This window comes from Barbus barbus, assembly GCF_936440315.1.
Source record: "Barbus barbus genome assembly, chromosome: 46".
Classification (NCBI taxonomy): Eukaryota; Metazoa; Chordata; class Actinopteri; order Cypriniformes; family Cyprinidae; genus Barbus; species Barbus barbus.
The window spans coordinates 9899088-9925990 of NC_136724.1; the positions used below are offsets into that span (position 1 = coordinate 9899088).

Below are 26903 nucleotides of genomic sequence, written 5' to 3' on the forward strand. Positions count from 1 at the left end.
TTGGTAGCCTACTAAGGCAGTCTTTTTAAGTACAACGACTCCCATAAATGGCGTAACGGCATCCAGTCAGATTGTACATGCCTATTTCAGGCAGTTCTTGCATTTTTTGTTGGCAATATACATCAGACCTTCAGTGAACAGACTGTGGGCGGTCTGTGGGTGTTCTGTCTGAGTCTTAGATTAGGACTATTGTTAAGTAGAAAACCAAAAAAGGATGATCCAGGAACATGTCCAACTTGAGTAAATCACGTTAATCCACGAGTGACGTACAGTATGTGTGTGGTTGTATGTGTGTATGAATGGAAGTGAGAAAGAAAGAAAGAATTTGTCTTTTTTGCTTTTAAAAATACTGGCCTTACCAAGGTTACCTCTAAACTATCAATGAATGACTCACACTCTAGTGACATTTATGCTAGCACACAAACACACACTCCAACTCCTGTGACTCACAGTGTAATAGTGAGGGGGAGGCAGAGGAGGAAAGCACATAATACATCACAGCACTGGGTGAAAACACACAATAGATACTTTGCAAGATGAGCACTGGACCATAAGGGGCATGTGGGTGTTACTTCAAATACAGGCACTTCTAATGTCTCAGAGGTTGTCTAACAGATATTAACTATTGCCATTACTCCAGTCTTTAGTTTCACATGATCCTGCAGAAATCATTATAATGTACAGTACATTATTAATTTATTTAAAAAATGTACAGACCCCAAACATCTGAATAGTGTAAATATGTTATTTTTAACCTTGTACTTGACTCTTAAACTATAAAAACTTGAGACAAACTATAAAAAATTAATCATGAAATAAAAATCCATATATACATTTAGAAAACTATAATAATCTGAACAAACACTCAAATGTTCATAAACCATTTCAATATTTATTGCAAAAATTATTTTATATTATAAATTTTGACATAAATTACAACTGTCCTTCAGGTGCCATTTATGTCATTTACAATAAATGTCCCCCAAACAAAGTGTTGACAAAAATAATTATTTATTATATATGATTTATTTATTTTTTAAGAGATTATTTACAATCACAATGTAATTTAGTTGAAAAGTAGAAAAAATATTTGATTGTGTGTATTTAGGATGCACAGATGAAAGTAGAGTTAAAATTGATGAACTAAGTCAAGGCACCCACTTAAAGTGTGCGTGCGTGCGTGCATGTGTGCGTGCGTATACCTACTTAACCATATTTTAGGGAAAAATTTGTACCGAAAAGTGAGCTAAACCTGACAAAATCTCCAAAATTCTCCCTTTGGGGATGTCCTCACTTGTAAAACTGGTATAAAAGTAAATTTTTTAATTGTAAAAATGCAGAAAGTTTTCTGTGAAGAGTAGGGTTAGGATTAGTTTATACAATCTATAACTATTTGTATATATAAAAAAGAGAAGTCTATGCAATGTCCTCATTTAGAAAGCCAAGTAATCACGCATGTGTGTGTGTGTGTATTTGGTCACTTATAAACAACTTATAAATCAAAGCCTATAATAGCTATGTTGAATGTTATATCATACAGAATGATTATTTATATATATGAGATAATCAACCCTTTAAGCTATTTAAAGCTAAGCTATTTTAATATTAAATCATACAGTTTAGGGGTAGGGTTAGGGTATAGGATACAGTTTTTACAGTATATTAGGCCTATGGAATTTCCCCATAAAACATGGAAAGCCAGCATGTGTGAGTGTGTGTGTCACATACAGCGTCTATAGTGTGTGTGTGTGTGTGTGTACATGCAATGTCTGGGTCAGACAGGTGTAATTAGCTGGAGCAGCATCTCTCTCTGTTGATGGAGTCTAAAATGTCTATAATGCAGATGGAAAGGTCTGACCTCCTCCACATAGAAACAGGAGAGGTGTTTGCAATGAAAGCAATTTGAAAAACCACAGTGATAGAGAGTCCAGCAAAAAAGTGAACACTTTAATGAACATCCATTACGTAACGGAGGGAATGGTGCTGTAAAGAAAGATGGAGAGGTGTGAAGATGAGGAGAGTGACAGGGACACAAGGACTGAGAACATGAATAAACGAAGAATGTAAAATGGAAAAGGCATATGCAAAAGTTCTTTGTTATTCTGCAGCAGATAAATTAGTTTGACAAGCTAGTGCTTGCACATGGAATGATTAACCTTGCAATAATTGCTTCCTCTGTTTCGGTGCTAAAAAATGACTTTCATTACAAAATTACATGCGCTTGCATCTGCTGATTTAAAACATAACATTCAGAGATGGATGGCTGGTGGAGTTTTTCTCTGACACAGAAGTACATTAGAAGTTTTTGTTTGGGTTCTTTCATATTTTGGAACTTTTTATAAAGTGAAAAAAAAAAAATAATAATAATATATATATATATATATATATATATATATACATACATACATACATACATACATAGAGTTGTGGTCAGAATTATTGGCACCCTTGGTAAATATGATCAAAGAAGGCTGTGGAAATGAATCCTTTTGATCTTTTATTTTAAGAAATCACAAAAATCTAACCTTTCATTGGAGAATAAGAATTTAAAATGGGAGGAAATATCATTATGAAATAAATGGTTTTCTCTAATACACATTAGCCACAATTAATGGCACCCTTTTATTAAATACTTTTGAAACCTCCATTTTCCAGTTTAACAGCTCAAAATTTTCTCCTATAATGCATGATGAAGTTAGGGAACACCTGACAAGAGATTAGAGACCATTCCTTCATCCAGAATCTCTCCAGATCCTTCAGATTCACAGCTCCATGTTGGTGCTTCTTCTCTTCAGTTCACCTCACTCATTTTCTACAGGGTTCAGGTCAGAGGACTGGAAAGGCCATAGCAGAAGCTTGGTTTTGTGCCCAGTGACCCATTTTTGTGTTGTTTTTGAGATTATTGTCCGGTTGGAAGATCCAAACATGGCCCATTATAAGATTTCTAACAGAGTCAGTCACTTGTTGATTTTTTATCTGTTGGTATTAGACAGAATCCATGATGCCTTGTATCCAGCAGAAATATAGGCCCACAACATAAAAAATACAGCAGTATATTTCATTGTACACATGTGGTACTTTTTATCCCCGTGTTCACCAAACCCATCTTGAGTGTTTGCTGCTAAAAAGCTCATTTTTTAGTTTCATCTGACCATAGAAGCCAGTCTCATTTGAAGTTCCAGTCGTGTCTGATAACTGAATATGCTGGAGTTTGTTTTTGGATGAGTGAAGATAATTTTTCTTTAAACCCTCCCGAACATCATGTGGTGATGTAGGGGCTGTTTGACGAATTTTTTAAAGGTTTTCTGACCCTGAAACTCAACCTTTCTCTACAATTCTCCAGCTGTGGTCCTTGAAGAGTCTTTGGCCACTCAAATTCTCCTCCTCACCGTGCATTAGGACGATATAGACATGTCCTCTTCCAGGCAGATTCATAACATGTTTATTGGAAATTCTTAATTATTGCCCTGATGGTGGAAATGGGAATTTTCACTGCTCTCGCTCTTTTCTTAAAGCCACTTCACTAATTTGTGAAGCTCAATGATCTTTTGCTGCACATCAGAAATATATTCTTTGGTTTTTCTTATTGTGATGGATGATTAAGGGAATTTGGGTTTGTTTTCCCTCTTATTTATATTTCTGTGAAACAGGAAGCCATGGCTGGATAATTTCATGTTCACAATCACTCTGGAGTGCTCAAAATTGTGAATATGAATGGGAATATACTTCAGAGATATTTTACTCATAAGAATTTCTAGGGGTGCCAATAATTGTGTCCAACGTGTATTTGAGAAAATTAGATTAAAATGAGATTTTCCCCCATTTTCAATTGTTTTAGTTCAATGAAAGGTTAGATTTTTGTGATTTTTTAAAATAAAAGATCAAAAGGATTAATAATGCAGGTTTATTTTCAGAGCCTTCTTTGATCATATTTACCAAGGGTGCCAATAATTCTGACCATGACTGTATACACACACACACACGTGTGTGTGTGTGTGTGTGTGTGTGTGTGTGTTGAATATAAATGTTGAATAAAGTTGTTATTTTTGTTTTCTTTGCACACAAATGTATTCTCATAGCTTTGTAAAATTACGGTTTAACAACTGATGTCTCATAGACTGTTTTAACGATGTCCTTACTACGTTTCTGGGCCTGGGAACATTTCAATTACATTGCTGTCTATGGAGGATCAGAAAGCTCTTGGATTTCATACAATTTTTTAATCTTAATTTGTGTTCCGAAGATGAACGAAGGTCTTACGGGTTTGGAATGACATGAGGGTGAGTATAATGACAGGATTTACATTTTTGGGTTAACTATTCCTTTAAATATGCACATACGTATGTCAAAGATTTAAGTTCTTCATCAGAGCATAATATTTTCAGCGAGTATATTTTTGATATATACATATATTATTTTAGAGATATTTAACCCTTTAAGCTATTTAAAGCTGAGCAAGGTTAAAAGTATGTGTGGGCAGGACTGGGGAAAAGGTGTAGGGGTTGCTAGGTATTAGGATGTATAATCACTCTTAAATTACTTTATGATTTATGATGAAGCCGACCTCTATTCATTAGCTCATTGAGAAGTTGACAGTGGAAGTGGAATTTATGCGGTAAACATTCTAAATTAAAAGTCTTTGGAATGTTTAAGCAGCCTGTGACTTTCCTAAAGTCCTATATAGCTGTGACATTAATAAATCACATGGAAAGATCCGTCCTGCCCACTGTGATCCTTGAACTGTCTGCAAGTCTCTCACATTAGAGCTGCAGATACTGAGATCTCAAATAGCCTCGACTGATTGCATTGGTTTACAGCTTATCTTCTCATCCATCATTCAATATTACACATAACCTCACCTCCGGAGACAACGAGCCAAGATGGCATCTGCAGTTTGAGGCTGCAATAGTGTCGACTGCCACAAGTGAAACAAATTGGAGAAGATTCTATAATTTCGTAGCTGATCCCATCCCAATGCACCAAGTTTAACATGTGCAAATGGCACAAAGCTAATGTATGACTTGCATTATAGTGCATAACATTTATTTTATAAATGTCATATGAACTACTTTGTACATTTATGTTGCTTTTTGTTCTTTTTGAAGAGGCATTAGGCATCAAGACAGCCTGAACTTTCTGCAAATCATCTCTCAGTTTGCTTTTATTTATAATAGGGATATTGAAATTGTATTGGGTCATTACAACACTGACAGGACTGAAAAGAATGTGATTTTTTTGTTTAGTCTTTTTTGTGTGTGTGTGTCTCATTTTGAATCTTTGTATAAAGTATATTTGTATACATTTATATTGTTACATGTTGCCCTTTAGTTACTAGGCCAGATTAATAGGCCAGATTAATAAGGAAACAAGAAAACACCTTGGAAGATAATCATGGGGAAACAATCATAAAACTACAAATGACCACAAAACTAATATAGGAAACTAAGAAACAAGAATTTCAACATAAAAGAACCAACAAAACAGGAAACATGTAAATTATATAATATTATCCATCAATCCTCCACATCAGTTAACCTCTGTAAGGTTAAAATACTCTGTAAAAGTATATTAAATTATTAAATATTATAAATTTGTGTTTTAGTGTATTTGTGTATAAATCTTTTCTCAACTAAGCATTCAAGACGGCTCCGATAGCCTTGTGGGCAGGGTGCCGACATATAGCACCTGTGGCGCTTCAGGCATCCTGAGTTTGTGGACCTTTCCCGATCCTGCCCCCCCCCTCCTAGCTTCCTGTCTACCAACTATCCTATTGAAATAAAGGCAAAAACGCCAAAAAAAAATCTAAAAACATTAATAAAAAACTAAGCATCCAAAAAGTCCTAATAAATCAAACCAGGATGTCTCTTGGTTGAGCACAGATTTGTCTGTCAGGATGGCAAAAGTAATCAATCCTACAAAAACACTCTATACTTGCTGGTTTTGGCCATCTAACCTTCTGTGGTGCTTTAAACAACCATGTGACGCTCTACAGTACAGAGAAGAATGGAAATCTGCATGTGTGGCAGAAGCTTTAAATGAGTTCTAGTTCACTATTGCACACAAGGCCCATTCCAATCTAAGGAACATCCAAAAATAGGACACAATAGCAGACATCAGCATTAATGCTTTGCTGGGTACACACATGCAGCAGAGCAGAGACATGTCCACTCTACATGAGGAGCACCCAGTGGAAAATTGAACAAGCTTCCCTAGCGAGAACCACATACCAAACACTGGTTCACGGCAATAAACTAGGCACTAAGTCAAGCAGAAAATGCAGAAGGAAGGTGCAGGGAAAAGGGCTATTCTGGGTGTTTAGCCAAAGCATTGATTAGCACAGTGCTTTGCTGAGATACTCAATAACTGGCAAGTCTGGCGGTTTCCCAAAAGAACAGATGTAAACACTGTTCTTTTGATAATGAACCTTTAAATCCTTCCTTGACCCCCTCAGTCTTCCATAAATGGTGTTTAATCCCTGTCACATTAATTGGTCCGGGACACCAGCTAAAATGAGTATTCTGCAGTGGGCTACGCCTTTAGCCGTGTCTAACAAGCTATTACATAAGATGCAGAAACCTTCTGAGACGAGATTACACCTGGCGTTAGCATCCGTATAAGGGAAGAGTAAAAAAAACATTCTGCAACTTAAAAAAAAAAGTTTATTCAGCAAGGAGGCATTAAATAGATTTTTTTTTTTTAATACAGTAAAGACATTTATAATGCTACAAAGGATTTCAATTTCAAATAGATGCAGTTCTTTTGAACTTTATATTTATCAAAGAATTCCAAAAATAAATCACAGTTTTCAACACTGAAAAGCTCCCTGAGCACCAAATCCACAGAATGATTTCTGGATCATGAAACAGAGACCAGAGTAGTGGCTGAGGAAAATTCAACTTCAGCATCAGAGACTTCAAAACATTAATTTTGTGATTTTTTAAAGTACTCTTTAACATGCATTATTTTTTTCATAAATACCTTTATGCGTTAGGGTTAATTTTAAGGTATACATTTAAGTACTGAGTAATATTAATTAACTACATGTACTTATTATAGGGTTAGGGTTAGGATTAGGGTTTGTCTTTGGGTTACTTGCATGTAATTATGCATAATGTATTGATATTATAACAGTATGTACATGTTAAATGTGTAACAAGGACACCTTAAAACAAAGTGTTACCCCATTATACATATCAATATTAATTAATGACATTTTACAATCTGAACAAACTGTGCCTTGCGAATTGAACTGATATTTTAAGAGATATACTGATCTTGACACACATGAGTGTCTGCTGAGGACCCCTCTATGATGTCACTTCCTGTTTCAAAACAAGCATAAACTGCTTCACTGCATTTTTCCTAGTAAATAAAGATAAAAGATGTTTTAAATAAAATCTCCCCAGAATTGTAGCCTTTTAATGAGGTTTTGATATTATAATATTAGAATCTGTACTAAGCTAATATATTGACAGAACACATTTGAAATGCATGTAAATACCAGATGTATTTTAAATGGCAATCTGTCTCTGTTGACCACTTGTGATCCGATCAGGTTTAACTGGAATACCAGGTTTAAACAGAGACAAAATGATCTAAAACTACAAAATCTGCCAAAGTCTCCTCTGTTTTTTAAATTATAGCTGTTGACATGCTAACAGTGTGAGACGCTAAATAAAATCTCTCTTTGACAGTCACACAAAGGATTATTTTAAGATATAAATGTGAACAAAACCAAAACAATGAATCCAACCAATGAATAAATTCCACTGGTGTCTCTTTGGGAGCAGCAGTCTTTAAAGTTAGGGATCGTTACCCCCAGAGGATTGTGGGCCACTTTGGGCACTTCCTGTGTTGAGGGAGGGGCAGGGTGGTGCAGATGTGAGCTCACAGATAAGGCGGGAACCATAACATACCTCTCATAATAGCTTCCTGTTTGTGTGATTTAGGTTGCGTTGGTCCTCTGTAATGCCTCTGAACTTTCATATGTTTATCCAATCAGGAGGGCGGAAGAGCGAGATGCACTTGGCACCGAAGGAATCAATTTGTTTACTGAATACATCAAGTCTGTCATTTACTCGGGCACTAACAAATTACTTTGACTGCACAGGAAGTAAACACTTTAAACAGGAAATTCTTAGCACATAAGTAATGTCACTGGGCTACGGCTGCTCAAAATAGTTGTGACAATGAAATAATAGCCGTTGCAGTGAAACATTCTGCCTTTGGGACTCTTGAAGGAGCATTCCTTTTGAATTCCAATTTAGGATTTGTTATTTAGCAAAAGCCATTTTATTCAAATAGCCTCACAGTGCCATCTGCACTTCAGGGAGAACAGCAATCAAACACCATAACTGCATGAGAAAGCCATCAGCTAAATTCAGTTTACTTTAAACAAATGGTGCCATCCCTACAGATGAGCTGATAAGATAGACACAAACAAACTAACAGTGAAACAAAGAAAATTGTTCTTGTTATCAGTACTAGTAGTATTTAGTTCCAAAACTCATGAACTGTTCTTGTTACATAACTAGCACACTTTGTGGCCAAAAGCAAGTGGACATCCCCTACTAATTGGCAGGTTTTGCAAGGTCCTTTAATTTCTGCAGCAAGTTGCTTTGGTAGGAAACTGCCAACTTATAAGGAGTTAAAGTAGCTTGTAACTAAAACTGCATATATAAACCCCACAAATGCTGATTTTTGAACTATCATGCACTGTGCCCTCGAGCAAAGCACTTAACCTCAGGCCACACCAGAAGGTTAACAGAGTGCAAATTGCATTTAATTATGATATTTTGGGGTAGCAGCCGAGCTAATTGCACAACAAAATTCAGAAGAATGTTTGAATTTACAAAATATTATCCACCTACCAGTAAAACTTTGGCATTGCAGCCTGATCTAATTCGTTTTCATACGTATTCATATGTAACATTTATACAAAAATTTGATCCCTGCTGATTTTGTACGTTTGCCCACTGACAAAGAAATGACCAGTCTATAATTTTAATGGTAAGTGTATTTGAACAGTGAGAGACAGAATAGCAACAAAAAAAATCCAGAAAAACGCATTTAAAAAAAAAGTTATAAATTGATTTGCATTTTAAAGAGTCAAATAAGTATGTGACCCCTTCGCAAAACATGACTTAGTACTTGGTGGCAAAACCCTTGTTGGTAATCGCAGAGGTCAGACGTTTCTTGTAGTTGGCCACCAGGTTTGCACACATCTCAGGAAGGATTTTGTCCCACTCCTCTTTGCAGATCCTCTCCAAGTCATTAAGGTTTCGAAGACGTTTGGCAACTCGAACCTTCAACTCCCTCCACAGATTTTCTATGGGATTAAGTTCTGGAGACTGGCTAGGCCACTCCAAGACCTTAATGTGCTTCTTCTTGAGCTACTCCTTTGTTGCCTTGGCCGTGTGTTTTGGGTCATTGTCATGCTGGAATACCATCCATGACCCATTTTCAATGCCCTGGTCCTGACGGTACATGGCCCCATCTATCGTCCCTTTGATGCGGTGCAGTTGTCCTGTCCCCTTAGCAGAAAAACACCCCCAAAGCATAATGTTTCCACCTCCATGTTTGACGGTGGGGATGGTGTTCTTGGGGTCATAGCATTCCTCCTCCTCTAAACACGGCGAGTTGAGTTGATACCAAAGAGCTCGATTGGTCTCATCTGACCACAACACTTTCACCCAGTTCTCCTCTGAATCACTGGCAAACTTCAGATGTGCTTTCTTGAGCAGGGGGACCTTGCGGGCACTGCAGGATTTCAGTCCTTCACAGCGTAGTGTGTTATCAATTGTTTTCTTGGTGACTATGGTCCCAGCTGCCTTGAGATCATTGACAAGATCTTACTGTGTAGTTCTGGGCTGATTCCTCACTGTTCTCATGATCACTGAATCTCCATGAGGTGAGATCTTGCATGGAGCCCCAGTCCGAGGGAGATTGACAGTTATTTTGATTTTATTCCATTGGCGAATAATCGCATCAACTGTTGTCAACTTCTCACCAAGCTGCTTGGCGATGGTCTTGTAGCCCATTCCAGTCTTGTGTAGGTCTACAATCTTGTACCTGACATCTTTGGACATCTCTTTTGTCTTGCCCATGGTGGAGAGTTTGGAATCTGATTGATTGCTTCTGTGGACAGGTGCCTTTTATACAGGTAACAACCTGAGATTAGGACTAATCTCAGCTCCTAACCTGTATAAAAGACACCTGGGAGAAATATTGCTGATTGATAGGGGATCAAATACTTATTTCACTCATTAAAATGCAAATCAATTTATAACTTTTTTGAAAAGCATTTTTCTGGATGTCTTTGTTCTTATTCTGCCTCCAGAGCCGGCGCCAGGGCACCTCCATCAGCGGGGCATTTGAATTTCCTGGGGGGGCACAAATCACGTGTGTGTGTGTGTGTGTGTTGTGGGGGGACGTGCAATCTGTGATTGCGTGCAGTCGCTGACGCTAGCTAAAGCATGCAAACACTTCACATGCAGTATATGGACTTATTTTAAAGCCACCTACAGAGACACCAGAACCACATTGTCCTTACAGCACAGGGCTCAGCTGGGAAACATTCAGAACATTCACAAAGAAAAATGAATCTTTCCAAGCACTGAAAACACTATTTTTTCCCAGACAATTTTTTTCTCCATTGACATCAGTTTGAACGAATGGCTAAAATATACCTGAGCCTGAAAAGTATATTTCACTGAAACTTTTTGACTGAGGTTTTGTTAACACTCGTGTTGGATTTTTCTGAGCATGACATCTAACAGAATTTGCTGTGATGAAATCTCTTTTTAAAGTTGTTCTACAATGGAGGAAGCTTACTCCATCCGACCTCATGTTCCTGATACATTTCACACTTTAATGTTGGATCTCAGCCAGACTGACATCAAGCGTGTGTCGCCAATACTAATATTCTGCAAGTGTTCTGAGTAAAGAGACAAAATAAAAGACCAATAAGTCCAAGCCAGCATAGCTGGGATGGGCAGAAGGTGTGCTTGTGTCCCAACAAGGGTTTTAAACTGGTTTAATTAGCAAGATTTTCTTGGTTAATCAACTTAACCGAAAAACAAGCTGACCGACCCACAGCAACTACAACGGCTGTTAGGTACAGTATGCTTTTTTTAATACTGTGTAAGAAAAAGAAGTAATGTTAGCTGTATACCGTAAGTCAAGAACCAATCACTTTGGTGAAAATGTGTTATATCTTTTTGTTTCCACAATAAATGTCAGTCTTTAGAATGCAGAATGTCACAATAATATTGCAACTAAAACCGTAAACACATTTTTTACCTGAAAATGTTAACTTAAAATTAAATATAAAAACTTTTTAAAAGTTAAGAACTAGATTTTAAAAGTTAAATTAAAATTCAAGTTAAACAAAAAATCAATGATACTAAAATAACACTGGTTAACATGTTAACTTTTACAGCCCTAAAATGTTTTGTAATTATATTATTATTATTATTACATGGGACAGTAGGGTCCTTTGTCAACCACCATGACAAAACAAAGCTTTAAATAACACCATTAATGGCTTATCAGTATTATAAGGCTTTATTAACGTGAGACTTACTCAGCAGCTGGTGGGGCAGGACCTGCAGGCTTCTCTTCATGGTATCATGTGGTCCGGCTCCTCCTCCACAGTGCTCATGGTTCTCTACAGGACAAAGGATAGTCGGAGGTTAATCATAATCTGATTATCATGCTATTACATTCTTGAACTTTTAATGAACTTTAATAACATAATGAACTTGGGTATTTTTAATTAAATAGGGTCATGATTTTTACATTTGAGGGAACCAGCCAACACAGCGACATTAGCTCAGCCGTTTCTGTTGATTGTCTGTTTTCCCAACCAATAAAAGTCAATTTCTGAACACCAAAATGAAAATTAAACACTAGTTTTAATACATAAATGGTTTAGCTCTGAGAATAATAAATCACACTGGCTGAAATTTACATGACCTGTCATTAAAATCCCAGCATTATTCCCCCTGTGTTCAGGCACCTGACATGATCCAACACTTTCACAGTCTCGGGAAACTGTCACACTGCTAAATGCAAATGGACACGGACACATTTCTCTCAAGTGATAAGTATCTATGAATGTGTGTGCGCTTTTCTGTGTGTGATTGTCAAGGTGTCAAAATTGTCACTCTCTCATCTTGTCCTTGGGGTACTGTGATGGAACCGCATCCCACCGCACAAGACATATTGAGTCGATAAAGTATGTGAAATGAGATTTGAGCCCCCTTGGGTGAGGGGAAGTCTGAATCACATGCTAATCTAAAAGTCTCGCCAACACAACCACATTGGCCGTGATCCACCGAGCAGCATTGATCCCTTTCCATAATCTTTTCATTAAGAGCTGATTCATATAAGCACTGGATCAAATCGAGCTGTTTTTCAAGTAGAAACCTAACCACATCTTAATAGCTTTTGATCAATGCTTTTTAACTTGTCAGTACTGATTTTGTAGACTGCAGGAATAAGTCTAAGCAAATATTAAATCTAAATTTATATGACAAGCAGCTAAGTAAAAAAACAAAAAAAAAAACAGCACTTTTGAGTATCTCCAAATTTGAGATATTCTCCATTCACCATTGTATTAAACGTCATAAAAAGTTCAGGCAAAAAATATCCAGTGAATATTTGTGATTGCGCTCTGGAGAACATCAAAAGTTTTCTATTTACATCGTGTTTTTGCAGTGTTGAGCAATGTAGCCAATAACAGACATATCTGTTGATTTCTTGAATGCAATTGCCAATCAGAGATAGAATCCACTCACCTCTCAAAACACCAGACTTTTTGCCCATAATACACTAAGAGACAGCTTTTTACTGATTATAGGGAGCGCTCTTTGTGTGCTTTCTAGGCTATATATAATCACTTCAGAATTTGTATAAAAATTTTGTTTTATACAATAAAACTGCAATCAGTATCTCATGAAAGATGGCCGAAAAATGGCTCTAAAATTAAAACAAAAAAAAAAGATCTTGGCAAAAGGGCAAATTCACTAAACACCTTTTTGCTTACACCATAGCAACCCTAAAATATTTATTTAAAAAGTGTACTTTTTGAAACTTAACTTATATAATATACTTATAATACTTATATACTTCTAAAAAGTGCGAACTGAAAGCAACATTTTTAAACACTTAACTGCATGTTAATTGCAATTAAATGAAAATCTATTATAGTTTAAATCTGTATTAATGCAAATTTACAGGGCTTTTTTGACTGACTTAAGTGGAACGCAACATCTCATGTAATTTCATAATTACTTCTATTGAAATGTAGTTAACGTGTATTTCCGAATGTGCAGACAAACATTTATGTTAAATCATTTATGGTAAATGTAATATCGAATAACACACTACAGTGTGTTTTAATAAGTGTACTTCTTTAAAAGCACGACAAAAGATAGAACAGTATTTCAAAATGTACTGTAAATTAAAATTGTATTTTTGATTATTATTACAGAGTGCACTTGTTAATAAACAGTCAAGAAATGTTAATCTCTTTAAGTATACTTACAGTAAGTGGCATTTTACTATATAATTATTATTATTTTGTAAATTTCTCCAATCAAACTGCATCACTTATCAATGCAATTCACAACCAGGGGCAAATGATTATCTATCTATTATAACAGCCTGTACAATAGACGAGAGACTGTTTCGCATTATGTTCATCTCATTACTGTTCAACACAGCCAGCTGAAAAAAAATCAACCGCTGAGCTTCCTGACTTCTCAATCAATACTGATCATGACGTCTCAATCAATAGACCCAAACAGCTTTTTGTGCTTTAATGTGAGTCTCTGCAATGTCATCAAGGCACCTGTGAGAATATCTGTGATTCACGACACGCTTTTCCAGTAAATGCAACCGTGTGTGTGAGTTTGTGTAGGAAGAAAGTCCATTTGTGAGTCATGCCCACCTGCGCCGGGAGGACAAGAGATGCAAGGCCTTTTTTAACAACAGAGATGAGGTCAGTAGAGTAAAAACTACAAGCACAAGACAAATCGAGAGGCCATGAAATGAGTGTGTGGGCCAAACGAGTAAAAAACAGGGGGAAAACCGACCGAGATGCAGCTCTGTGTAAATTTTAGATAGCATGCAGTGCCATTTGTACTTCTTTTCTAACAAACCACTGCATGGCAACTGGCACAAGCAGAGACCCTGCTTCAGTCACCATAGCAACCCTAACAGAAAATTATATTCAAATCTCATCACAGGGACAACTGTGAGAACAATACAGAGAAAATCAAACTTGACGTGGAAATATTAGCCACGTGTGCTTTGAGCCCTTGAGCCAACAGACTGAGAAAACAGCCCCTCCTTTCCCAAGCCGATGTTTGGTTTACGTTAATGATGACGGTTTGCCGACGTCCCGGGTCAGTTTTGAGACAGCACCTCTAAATTGTCTGTCTGGAGGGACAAGGGCTTTGAGATGAGCCAAGGTCGGTTGAGATGGTGTAGTGAAATAAAGCTGTCAATGGATCCCCTCAGGCCACCGCCGACAGGAATAAGAACGCTTCTACCTTTATGTTTGTCTCTATTTCACAGTTAGACTCCAAAAGCTAGAGGCGGACAAATTGGTATGTCTGCTTGAGGGTAACTCATCAATTTTGAAACTTAAATAAAGGTTTGTGAAACCCCACGTATTGGCAGCAAATATATTATATTCAAAACATGATTTCTACTTTTATATGAAGGTTTTTCCACAAACAAAAAGTAGGTCTACCACTGTAATTACTGGTTTTAGGAAATGGTACTATGGGAATGGCATTTACTTTTCCTTTTACTATGGTTTACTGACTATTTTTTTGTATATACTGTACCACATTACTCAAATAATGTAACCTTAAGTGTCTAAAATTTATACTCACCAAATTTCATTTGTTCGTAAAAATGGCTTTGGTGAATAAACAAAAATGGCTTGCCAATTGGACATCATTAAAGGAATTTTGACTTTTCTTGAACAAGGAAACATTAAATTGATCAAAAGTGACAGTGAAGACATTTATAATGCTACAAAAGATTTCTATTTCAAATCAATTTTAATATTTTGAACTTTCTGTTCATCTTATTCAAATGTTAAAAGAGAAGTTCACTTTCAGAATGAAAATTTCCTAATAATTTCCTCAACCCCATATCATCCAAGATGTTCATGTCTTCAGTCGAAAAGAAATTAAGTGAACGTGCAAAAAAACTCAATGCACTTTACGAAAAAAAAGGTAAAACAATGATGTCAGACAATTCTGAAGATGTTTTTTTAACCAAAGTACACAAACGAAAAACTAACCACGCATGACTTTTCCAATGCAATTTACGAGCATTTGTGCTTAAAAAGTGTATACTTTTTTTTTTTTTTTTTAGAAAATAAGCAATCATTTAATTAGATAAGACACTAATTATTCGGAAAGGATCGTGTTGAAGCTGTTAAAATGCAATTTGGACCTTCAACCTATTGGCCACCATTGAACTCCACTATATGGAGAAAATTCCTGGAATGTTTTTCTCAAAAAACTTAATTTCTTTTTGACTGAAGAAAGAAAGGCAAACATTTTGGATGACATGGGGGTGAGTAAATGATCAGGATTCAATGACCATTCTGGAAGTGAACTACTTCTTTAAGCAGCACAACATTATTAATAAGTAATGTTTCTTGAGCACCAAATCGGCATATTGGAATGATTTCTGAAGGATCATGTGACACTGAAGACTGGAGTACAATAGAGCATAGTGGTAATAACACCCACGTCACATGTCATAAAATGTATACCTTCAATGCAATTTTAGTCACGTTGATTTAAGCATCTGCATAAATGTAAATGTACATTTTCCAGGTAATAAATAAGGTCTTTACAGGCAACATGAAGATAATTTGCTACAAATGAAGACAACACGATACAGCATTTGTTATGGATTTCACTTATTATCCAGGAGGAAATTAAATAAATCATCCTTGTGATTGTATATTTAATTGGATCTGGAAAATTAGACTTTGAAATTGGAAGTTAATATTATATTTCCTTGCCTACACATCAGTACAAAAGTGGTTTCCGTGGTGGGAAAGTTATTATATTTCCAAGAAATATTATGAAAAATATATATTTTTTCTTAATAATAACATGCACTAGTGACAAGAATAATGACATAATTGAGAAAATAAAGAGGGTCAAGTTTGATTTCATGTTAATTAAACTGTACAACACAGTACATGAAGTCAAGAGAGCATTTGAAAACTCAATTACTGTATATGTGCTTGTTCTCTGTGAGGTCAGAGCGACTCTCTCATGGTATCTTGTTCACTATAGTCAAGTTGATTGACTGGGAATATTGACTGCACTCACTCACTAATTCATTTACAAGGACTCATTAATCCAATTAAACCTGGACCACTCTCACATTCACCGTTGTATTACATGACATAATTTCCTCTGGGCTTCTGCAGAAGCTAACAAGGTCCTGTGTCTCTAAGATAAGACTGTTCAACATGTGTTGCTACTTTAAAGTTCCCCTATTATGGGAAATGAAAGGTTCATATTTTGATTTTGGGAGTCCCCAACAACAGGTTGACATGTATAGGTCAAAAAACACTTTCAATGTCTAATAATATGCATTTATTTTTACCTTATTTGCTTAACGACTCCCAACCGATTCGTTTAATGATTCATTTTTCCAAACCCGTCCTTTGCGTGCCACTAATCTGCGGTGATTGGTCTGATTATACACATATAGAGACAATAACTTTATACACGGTGCACTTTCAGATTTCAAATGTAGCAGGATATTTTCATTCAGTTAGAGCTGTGTTACAAACTGCATGAAAGGTAATTTCAAGTGAATAAAGACTAAATATGCCAGTTTAGCCCAGAACATAGGCTATCTTACACAAGTACTGTGTGTAAATGCTAATGCTTATAGCTAGAAATAATCAAAAAGAGCAACATATAAATTCTGTTATAATTAAACTAACTTCGGAATAAGGTTTAAACTATCTCAAGAGGGTTAAAAAGATGCCTGATGAGGGAGAATTAGTCCTTTGGTTTGTAGTTTTGATGATTGTTTCTCTGATGGTGATTAGCATGCAGCACTGATAAGGTATGTAGAGACTAGAGCGGCTGCACATGTGTTTCCTGTTTCCTTGTGTGATTGAGAGGCCCATCATGGCAGCAATCAAGCACGTGGAATGCCACACAAGCTCCAGTATCTCTGATAACCCAGCAGTGACCTCTCAGAACATATTCAAACAGATGTTTGGCATTTCATGCGGTCATCCTGTGTCATATCCTAGCTCTCACGCCATGAGAAAAGGTCATGAAAAATGACTGAATTACATTCCTAATGCAAGAGAATATATTACCAATAACAAGGTGGCAAAATACTTAAAAAATTCTTGAACTTTTCATATACTCTTTCCCCAATCCATGAAGATAAGGCTGACCAAGGCTGCATTTATTTGATCAAAAATACAGTAAAAATCAATAATGTGAAATATATTACAATTTAAAATGTTTTTTTTTTCCTTTTAAGATTTATTTAAAAATATAATATATAATATATTCCTGTCATAACTCCAGTCTTTCAGTGTCACATGATCCTTGAGAAATCATTATAATGTGATTTGGTGCTCAAGAAACATTTCTTCTTATTATCAATATAGAATACAGTTGTGCTGCTTAATATTTTTTGTGGAAGTTGTCTTTTTTTCAGGATTTTTTAGTAAACAAAGTTCAAAAACTCTTTAGTAACATTATACGTGTCTTTACTGTCCCATTTTGATCAATTGAATGCGTCCTTGCTGAATAAAATTATTAATTTCTTTAAAAAATCTTACTGATGTAAAACTTTTGAATGGTAATGTGTGTATATTCACATCTTAATAATCTTATGACCTCATAATAATATAATTCATCATCATGCTGATCATGTCTCCATGTCATAAGGATGTGGAGTTTGATGAGCATTAGGTATGAGAACAAATGAGTAAAACTACATTTGACCACATAATACTCTTCTGTATCATCAATATTCAGTGACTTTGCTGACCTGATTAAATAAAAGCGCCATGTTCCTATCCATGTCCTGATATTAAAAATTAATATATGTAAAAATGAATCATCAGCAGGTTAGACAATAACACCTCCCCTACGAGCAGCACTGTGTGGATACCAGTGTGGTGTTCTGCTGAATCACGGCTGGTTCTCCAGCGGCCCTGACGGCACGATGAATTGCAGCTGCTGCGTCACTCTCCCCGGCCCCCGGGAGACGTGTAATCAATCAGAGCCACAGCTACATGGGCCGTCACAGCTGCAGGGCTCTGCACCAGGCCATTAAAAGTGCATTACCTTCCCAGCATGCATTTCACGTCTCCCACGAGGAAGGCGACAAAACCCGCCGCCACTTCCTCTTTTTCAGAGTCAACAGCACACAAAGCCAAAGGACCTCTTAAAATGATGTCCCTTCATAAAACACAACACAACAGCACATTTAGCTCAGTGATTAAGTGCTAAATGAATCGTAAAAGATGTTGTCTTAATGTCAGTTCACTTTTGAAAAACAAACTTGAAGTCAAGCTGATCAGCTTAGGATAAGACTGAGCGGCATGATAAAAATAGTATGTCACTTATATCACGAAAAAATGAAATACAACAATGTAACAGTTATGTTTGCCTGAAATTACAGAGAACACATTATTGTTTTTTGAAAAAAAAATAAATAAATAATAATAATAATTATATATATATATATATATATATATATATATATATATATATATATATATATATATATTAGTGCTGTCAATCAATTAAAATATTACAACATTAAAAAAAGTTAAAAGTTTTTAAATATACTTTTATATTGCAATAATTTCACATTCAATCTTCAAATTAATGTAAAAACAACATAAAGACAGTATATTTGTAATAATATTTGTTTGAGGACATCTTTTTTATGACTGAAGGTAAGTATCACTGACACCAATATACTGATGTCCCTAGGAAATTGTTATTTCTTTCCTAATATTTAAACATTGACTATGGCCATTCAACACTACATTATAACTGAGAGCTATCAGTTTTAACATTTATTAGACTTTAAAAAAATGACAACTTCTGAGTGAATTTAAAGTGAACTTCAATTAATCTTAACACAAACCCAAATATTTTTAACACCGTTAAATTCGCAAAATTAATTGCTTACATTAACACGCTAATTTTGACAGCACTAATATTGTTAGTTTGGCCAATATCAGTTACTGGAAAATATATTTTTTCAGATTATTTTTTTTTTTAATTGGTAACGACTCAATATTGTTTATTTAATTGTGTGTCCTTAAAGTTCATCTTTAAAAACTAAAATTCATAATACTGTTAAATGTCTTTAGCAAATCTCAAAATAAATATCAATTTTAATACTGTACAGTAAAATGTTATTTAGGTATTAGTTTTTGTTTTTTTTTCTTGACAAAATTCTATAGAATTGCAATATCGTCCAAAACATCTCTAAAACTAATATTACAGATAGTTCAGATTCTGCATTCTTTGAATAAGCAACATACACACAGCTGTGAATAGACATCAGCTGAATTCTGTTGCTCAACACATATAAACAACTACCACCTAGTCTAGGTCGGGAACATTGAATCAACTTTTAATAGCAAGTGGAGAGCTCTTGGGCAAATAATTTGCATCTAAAATTTAAGGCATTAGAAATGGAAGGTTTGAGCAGAGTGTGTGTCACGAAGCATGGCACATAAAAAGGTACATGTGTAGGTGTATGAATGAGTGTGGGTTCTTTTCTCTAGGAGTATGTGTGTGTAGATGATGGATGTGCCATCAGAGATTAACACAAAAGTCATTCTGGAGGATCAGAGAACTCGTGGGTTTGATACTGTGTGGGTGAAGCAGCTCAGACTCTTCACTAAGAGGGGAATGGGTCGAATGAGTCTCCAATGGCTGATTCATTCACTCAAAATATAATACATTTGTAAGAAAATAGGGTGAATTAAAATAGGTTTAATAGAATTTTTGTTTTAGAAAAAAAAAAAAAAAAATTACTTTATAGAACTCATAGAATCGAAAACAGGCAGAAATGTCTGCCAATCATAACATCAGTTATTTGAAAAAATAAAATGCTATAAATATGACCAGAGGTCGATGAAAATATTCTCAAGGTCAATACTGATATTGCCAAAAATACCAATAATATTATACAAATAATATAAAAATGCCCAATAATACCAGCATTGGCAATATATTGGTCAACCATTGGTTATAGTTTGTAGCCTTTTCAAAGTTAGAGGGACGTTTATCTGGACAATGCTGAGAACATCTGATTGCAGATGCTCATAAGCTCTCATCCTCCATCTTCATTAGTTTCTTGTTCTAAAATGCTACAATACTCTGCATTGAGCAAATATGCAACTTAAACAAGTCTTTGAATATCTAATAAATATTTAATGCCACAAATCTCACAAACTTCTGCAAATTCAGCTGTTAGATCTTCTTGTGTACATAGCCTGCAGAAAAGATTTATAGGCTACTCTGTGTGTGACAGTCTGAATTGTATGCGGACTTTGAATCCCTGATCTCAAACTATGCTGCGCTGTATTCAATTTGCTGTATTTAAAATTAGCATTACCTGGTCTTTGAGAAAATACCACACAGATTTAGATCTTATCTTATAGTGTTAGATCCCAGCATTGTGTTGCTAGGCTAACTAGCTCCACAAGTACCCTTGCACAACAATCTGTAGCTGTAGGAAAGAAACCACACAATTCAATTAACTATCCCAATACTAACAAGGGACTTCAGAGAAAATAAAATAAAATCTGTAGCGGACTGTGTGGTGTGAGAGAGACTCTGTAGATGTAAGGCACGACAAGCCATAAACAGATTCAGTGAGAGGCTGACAGTGTGAGTGGATACACACTGACAGACTGTCACCTACTCTGTGGTGCATTTTACAAGATGAGCTGGTGTGTGGCTATAACTGACAGGGCAACTGTGAGACAGAGTCTGGATATAAAGGCAGCTATCTGGTGAATGACGTCGCTGTTCGGCTCGTTTTATTTTCTCATATGTGCTTCACATCCATCATGCACAGTCACATGACATCTAAACTTATTCTAGTTGGCATATGTTTGGATTGACTTCTCGGATTGTCTTGCCTTAAAAGTTTTAGCCTTGCTGTAACTGTAGGAAAGACAATCTATAGTCATACTGTCAAAACAATTAAAATCATTTGAAACAAATACTGTATTAAATAAGGGTTTAAGTGTTTAAGTGTTATGAAGCTACTAGAATACTTTTTGTGTGCAAAGAAAACAGAAATAAATTACTTTATTCAACAATTTCTTCTCTTCATTTCAAATCTTTCGTTTGTCTCTAAAATTTTGGAAAAAGTTGTGTCTGCTCAATTGTGCTCCTTCTTGCAAAAAAATGATCTCTATGAAGAAATTCAGTCAGGTTTCAGGCCTCACCATAGTACAGAAACTGCACTTGTTAAAATTACAAATGACTTCTTGCTTCAGACCAAGGCTGCATCTCATTGCTAGTATTACTTGATCTTAGTGCTGCGTTCGACACTATAGACCATGATATACTCATAGATCGATTACAACTATACTGGTATTCAAGGGCAGGCTTTAAGATGGTTTAGATCCTACCTGTCCGATCGCTACCACTTTGTTCATTTAAATGGAGAGTCATCACAATTATCACCAGTAAAGTATGGAGTACCACAAGGATCTGTCCTAGGTCCTCTGCTATTTTCAATATACATGTTGCCTCTTGGTAATATTATTAGAAAATACGGGATTAGTTTTCATTGTTATGCTGATGATACTCAACTATATATTTCAACAAGACCAGATGAAACTTCTAAACTAATAGATTGTGTAAAAAATGTAAAAGATTGGATGACCAATAATTTCCTCCTATTAAATTCAGATAAAACAGAGATATTACTTATTGGACCAAAAAACAGTACACAGAATCTCTTGGGTTACAATTTGGAACTAGACAGATGCACTGTCACATCCTCTACAGTCAAAAATTTGGGTGTTATATTAGACAGCAACTTGTCCTTTGAAAATCATATTTCCCATGTTACAAAAACAGCATTCTTTCATCTTAGAAACATTGCCAAGCTTCGAAACATGCTACCTGTTTCTGATGCAGAAAAGCTAGTTCATGCATTCATGACCTCTAGACTGGACTATTGTAATGCATTGCTAGGTGGTTGTCCTGCATCTTCAATAAACAAACTACAGATAGTCCAAAATGCAGCGGCTAGAGTTCTTACCAGGTCAAGAAAATATGATCATATTAGCCCAATTTTACAGTCTCTGCACTATACCTATTAAGTTCTGTATCATTTACAAAATATTATTACTTGCCTTTAAGGCCCTAAATGGTTTAGCTCCTGCGTACCTAACTTGTCTTCTACCACGCTACAATCCAACCCGCTGCCTAAGGTCGCAAAACTCTGGTCTTTTGGTAGTACCTGGGATAGCAAAGTCCACTAAAGGAGGTAAAGCTTTTTCACTTTTGGCTCCCAAACTCTGGAATAGCCTTCCTGATAATGTTCGGGGTTCAGGCACACTCTCTCTGTTTAAATCTAGATTAAAGACACATCTCTTTAGCAAAGCATTCACATAATGCATCTTATAATCTTGTACTGCAGTTATATCTGATCAAATGTACATTATTATTATTCTTTAGCTTGGGTTGAACAATTCATTTTTGCTTAGATGGAATAGCAGCTACACTAATTATGTCTCTATTTGTTTCTCTGTTTCTGCCACAGGATTAACATCCCGTGGTAACTAGAATTACAGAAGCTTCAGTCTGGATCCAACCCTTAAATGATCTGAGATGACCGAACACCTGAGAAAAGATGATGCCGACCCCTCAGAGGACCTCAGAGGATGCCAATGCTCAGACAACATACAGAATTACCAAATTTAGCCATAAGTTAAAAATATTAAGGTTCTGCAATATATAAATATATTGTGGAAACTTAAATTCCTGTAGAGCTGCTTTGCAACGATTTGTATCGTAAAAAGTGCTATACAAATAAATTTGAATTGAATTGAATTCACGAGCAGGGATGCTGCTATGGTTTCCAGGAACCCTGAACATGATATTGACTCAGGGGTTCCTCCCCCCAACCCGTTATGACACCCCTGTTCACGAGAGTACCACAACGAGAGGAGATTTTTGAATAAAGTTTTTATTTTCTTTGCACACAAAAATTATTTTGTAGCTTCGTAACATTATGGTTGAACCACTGATGTCACATGGACTATTTTAACAATGTCTTTCCTACCTTTCTAGGTCCTGAACGTGCCAGTTGTGTTGCTGTCTATGCTTTCAGAAACCTCTCAGATTTCACCAATGTAAGATTCTAGAATAGATAGAATATCTTAATTTGTGTTCTGAAGATGTACAAAGTTCTTAAGGGTTTGGAACGACATGAGGGTGCATAATACAGTGGGGCAAATAAGTATTTGATACACTGCCGATTTTTCCCACTTACAAAGAATGGAGAGATCTGTAATTTTCATCGTAGGTACACCTCAACTGTAAGAGACAGAATATTTTTTAAAAATCCAATATATAATAAATAAAAATAATCACATTATATGATTTTTGAATAATTTCCATTTTATTGCATGAAATAAGTATTTGATACAATAGAAAAATATAACTTAATATTTGGTACAGAAACCTTTTTACAATTACTGAGGTCAGATGTTTCCTGTAGTTCTTGACCAGGTTTGCACACACTGCAGCAGGGATTTTGGCCCACTCCTCCATACAGGTCTTCTCCAGATCTTTCAGGTTTTGGGGCTGTCGCTGGGCAACACAGCGTTTCAGCTCCCTCCATAGATTTTCTATTGGGTTCAGGTCTGGAGACTGGCTAGGTCACTCCAGGACCTTGAAATACTTATGGAGCCACTCCTTAGTTGCCCTTGCTGTGTGTTTGGGGTCATTGTCATGCTGGAAGATCCAGCCACGACCCATCTTCAATGCTCTTACTGAGGGAAGGAGGTTGTTGCCCAAAATCTCACGATACATGGCCCCATCCATCCTCCCCTCAATACGGTGCAGTCGTCCTGTCCCCTTTGCAGAAAAGCACCCCAAAGCATGATGTTTTCACCCCCATGCTTCGCGGTTGGGATGGTGTTCTTGGGATTGTACTCATCCTTCTTCCGCCAAACACGGCAAGTGGAGTTTACACCAAAAAGTTCTATTTTGGTCTCATCTGACCACATGACCTTCTCCCATGCCTCCTCTGGATCATCCAGATGGTCTTTGGCAAACCTCAGATGGGCCTGGATATGTGCTGACTTGAGCAGGGGGACCTTGCGCGATCTGCAGGATTTTAATCCATGACGGTGTAGTGTTACTAATGGTCATCTTGAATTTCTTCCATTTTCTAATAATTGCGCAATAATCAAGACACAAACTAAGAACAGTTGTTGCCTTCTCACCAAGCTGTTTGCCTATTGTCCTGTAGCCCATCCCAGCCTTGTGCAGGTCTACAATTTTGTCCCTAGTGTCCTTAGACAGCTCTTTGGTCTTGCCCATAGTGGAGAGGTTGAAGTCTGATTGATTGAGTGTGTGAACAGGTCTTTTATACATGTAACGAGTTCAAACAGGTGCAATTAATACAGGTAATGAGTGGAGGATAGGAGGGCTTCTTAAAGACAAACTAACAGGTCTCTGAGAGCCAGAGTTCTTGCTGGTTGGTAGGTGATCAAATACTTATTTCATGCAATAAAATGGAAGTTAATTATTTAAAAATCATACAATGTGATTTTCTGGATTTTTTTTAAAATATGTTCTGTCTTTCACAGTTGAGGTGTACCTACGATGAAAATTACAGATCTCTCCATTCTTTGTAAGTGGGAAAACTTGAAAAATCGGCAGTGTATCAAATACTTATTTGCCCCACTGTAAGTGATAGAACTTTCATTTTTGAGTGAACTATCCATTTAATGGCTAAATGTGTGGTCACAGATAACATTGTTCAGCAAATTTCTGTCATTTCAATAGCAAACCACGCAATTGGGTCCAAGCAAATGTTGCCATGTTGACCAACAGAAACTTGTTTGGTTTGATAGGGACTTCAGCATGAGCTGTGCTCTAAATATCGCTACACTACTGACAATAGACAATGGGCCTTATTTACCAAAATTTTGCTGAAATTTCAATAACATGACCGTATCTTAGGACAGAAAAAGACAATGTAGTAGTCATCAGAATTTGTTGCACTCCCAAAAGGTTTTGCACCAAGTTTTTATATAGACTTAATACTTAAAATAAGCATAAAAATACCACCACCAAATACATATACAGAAAGTCCCTTTGGATCACATAAGAGACTTCATCTAAATCTACAGTGTGGCTAACAGTGGTGTTATTCATAATCCACTTTAATCACAGAAGGGATTTCTTATAGAAGATGGCCTCTAAAGAGCCCACAGGCACATTAAAAATAAACAAGTACAATAAAGGAAGATAAGATAAAGGGATGCTTTGGAAAGATGAACCGACCACCCCAAGAGGGATGGAGGCGGATCGTTTACAATGCAGAGTAGTTTTTCAGTCCTCTGTGTCCAAACTTGCAGAATATCATACAAACACCCAAGATGCAACGATTCAAAGATATACTAATTATGCATGCTGAAAAGAATAAGTACCCAAAGGAAAAAGAAAACACAAAAAAACATCACAAATGAGCTTTAATATTTCAGTTTCCCCTAAACAATAAAATGGAGACTTTTTGTCAACATCTCCTGTTTCTCATGTCTCATTTAGAGTTTTTGATTTACTGGGCTTAGATTTGTCAAGATATCAAAGTCACAAGACAATGACATTTCTGATCAAATTCCAGGTAATCATCGTTATGCTGTATTATTTATATAGCCTTATTTACCTCTATAATGTATATGAGCAACCACTGAGCAGTAACATCTGGGTATAAGGATAAGGTTAGGAACAGAATGTTTAAAAGATCAAGACACAAAATAAGAAATCCATAAACCGTAGATTCTCTGTGGCAATCTTGTTTATCTCTACTGCGATTGATCAGTGTTTTGGGCACAGAGACCTCAACAGATCAATTCCTATGTGTAGGGTGTTTATGACTACATTTAAACAGAACAAATGTATCCCACATCCAAAAGCTACCATCCAAACCATAATAAAGAAGTCAGCCAGGTTTCTATCAATATTTTACATGAATTATATTAATAAGTGTTTCAACATATGATGTACTATATTATTGTTTTATGAATAATGAATTTATAACAACCCATCATTATCATTGGTAGTTTTTCTTACATATACGTAAGACATATGTAACACATCCTTACGATAGTTCTGGTCCTAAATGCCATGCTTAACCAGTGCAAAATATGTTCAATATGCTCTGCGAAGATCATTGTCTGATATGCATTTGACCTCTAAGAAAACAGAATTTTTCTAGCATAAAAAACACATATATTATACATTTTCTGCTTGAATTAATGAGAAAAAAAATATAACTACAGTATGTTTTTTTGTTTATGTATATATACCCATTTTGGGCTTTAAAGTTTGTTTTGCGCACCAATAGGAGCACAAATGTTGTTCTTTGGCGTAACTTCTGAGGTGTATTTTGTTGATATCTGCTGATTTAAGCATCCATAAATCGCCTCAAAAAACAACATATTTCAAAGGGACTTTATGTGCACTCTCAAAGCTTCTCAAAACATAGTTTCTAAAAACTTCTCACATCCAACTTGATGTTTTTGTAGCTTTTGTAGCGTTTGCCTATACCACACCCTCTTGAATCGCTGTTGCCCTTTATCAAAACACTTCATA

At 36.0% G+C, this 26903-nt stretch overlaps 1 protein-coding gene across 1 annotated transcript in view; it reads right to left on the reverse strand.

Moving 5' to 3' along the window:
* Positions 1-26903, reverse strand: part of LOC306865239 (uncharacterized protein) — a 66764-nt gene that overhangs the window by 18959 nt on the left and 20902 nt on the right. The window contains exon 2 of the mRNA XM_079409726.1: positions 11585-11668. Coding sequence (XP_079265852.1) covers positions 11585-11624 — 40 coding nt within the window. The 5' untranslated portion in view covers positions 11625-11668. The remainder of the gene's footprint in view (positions 1-11584; positions 11669-26903) is intronic.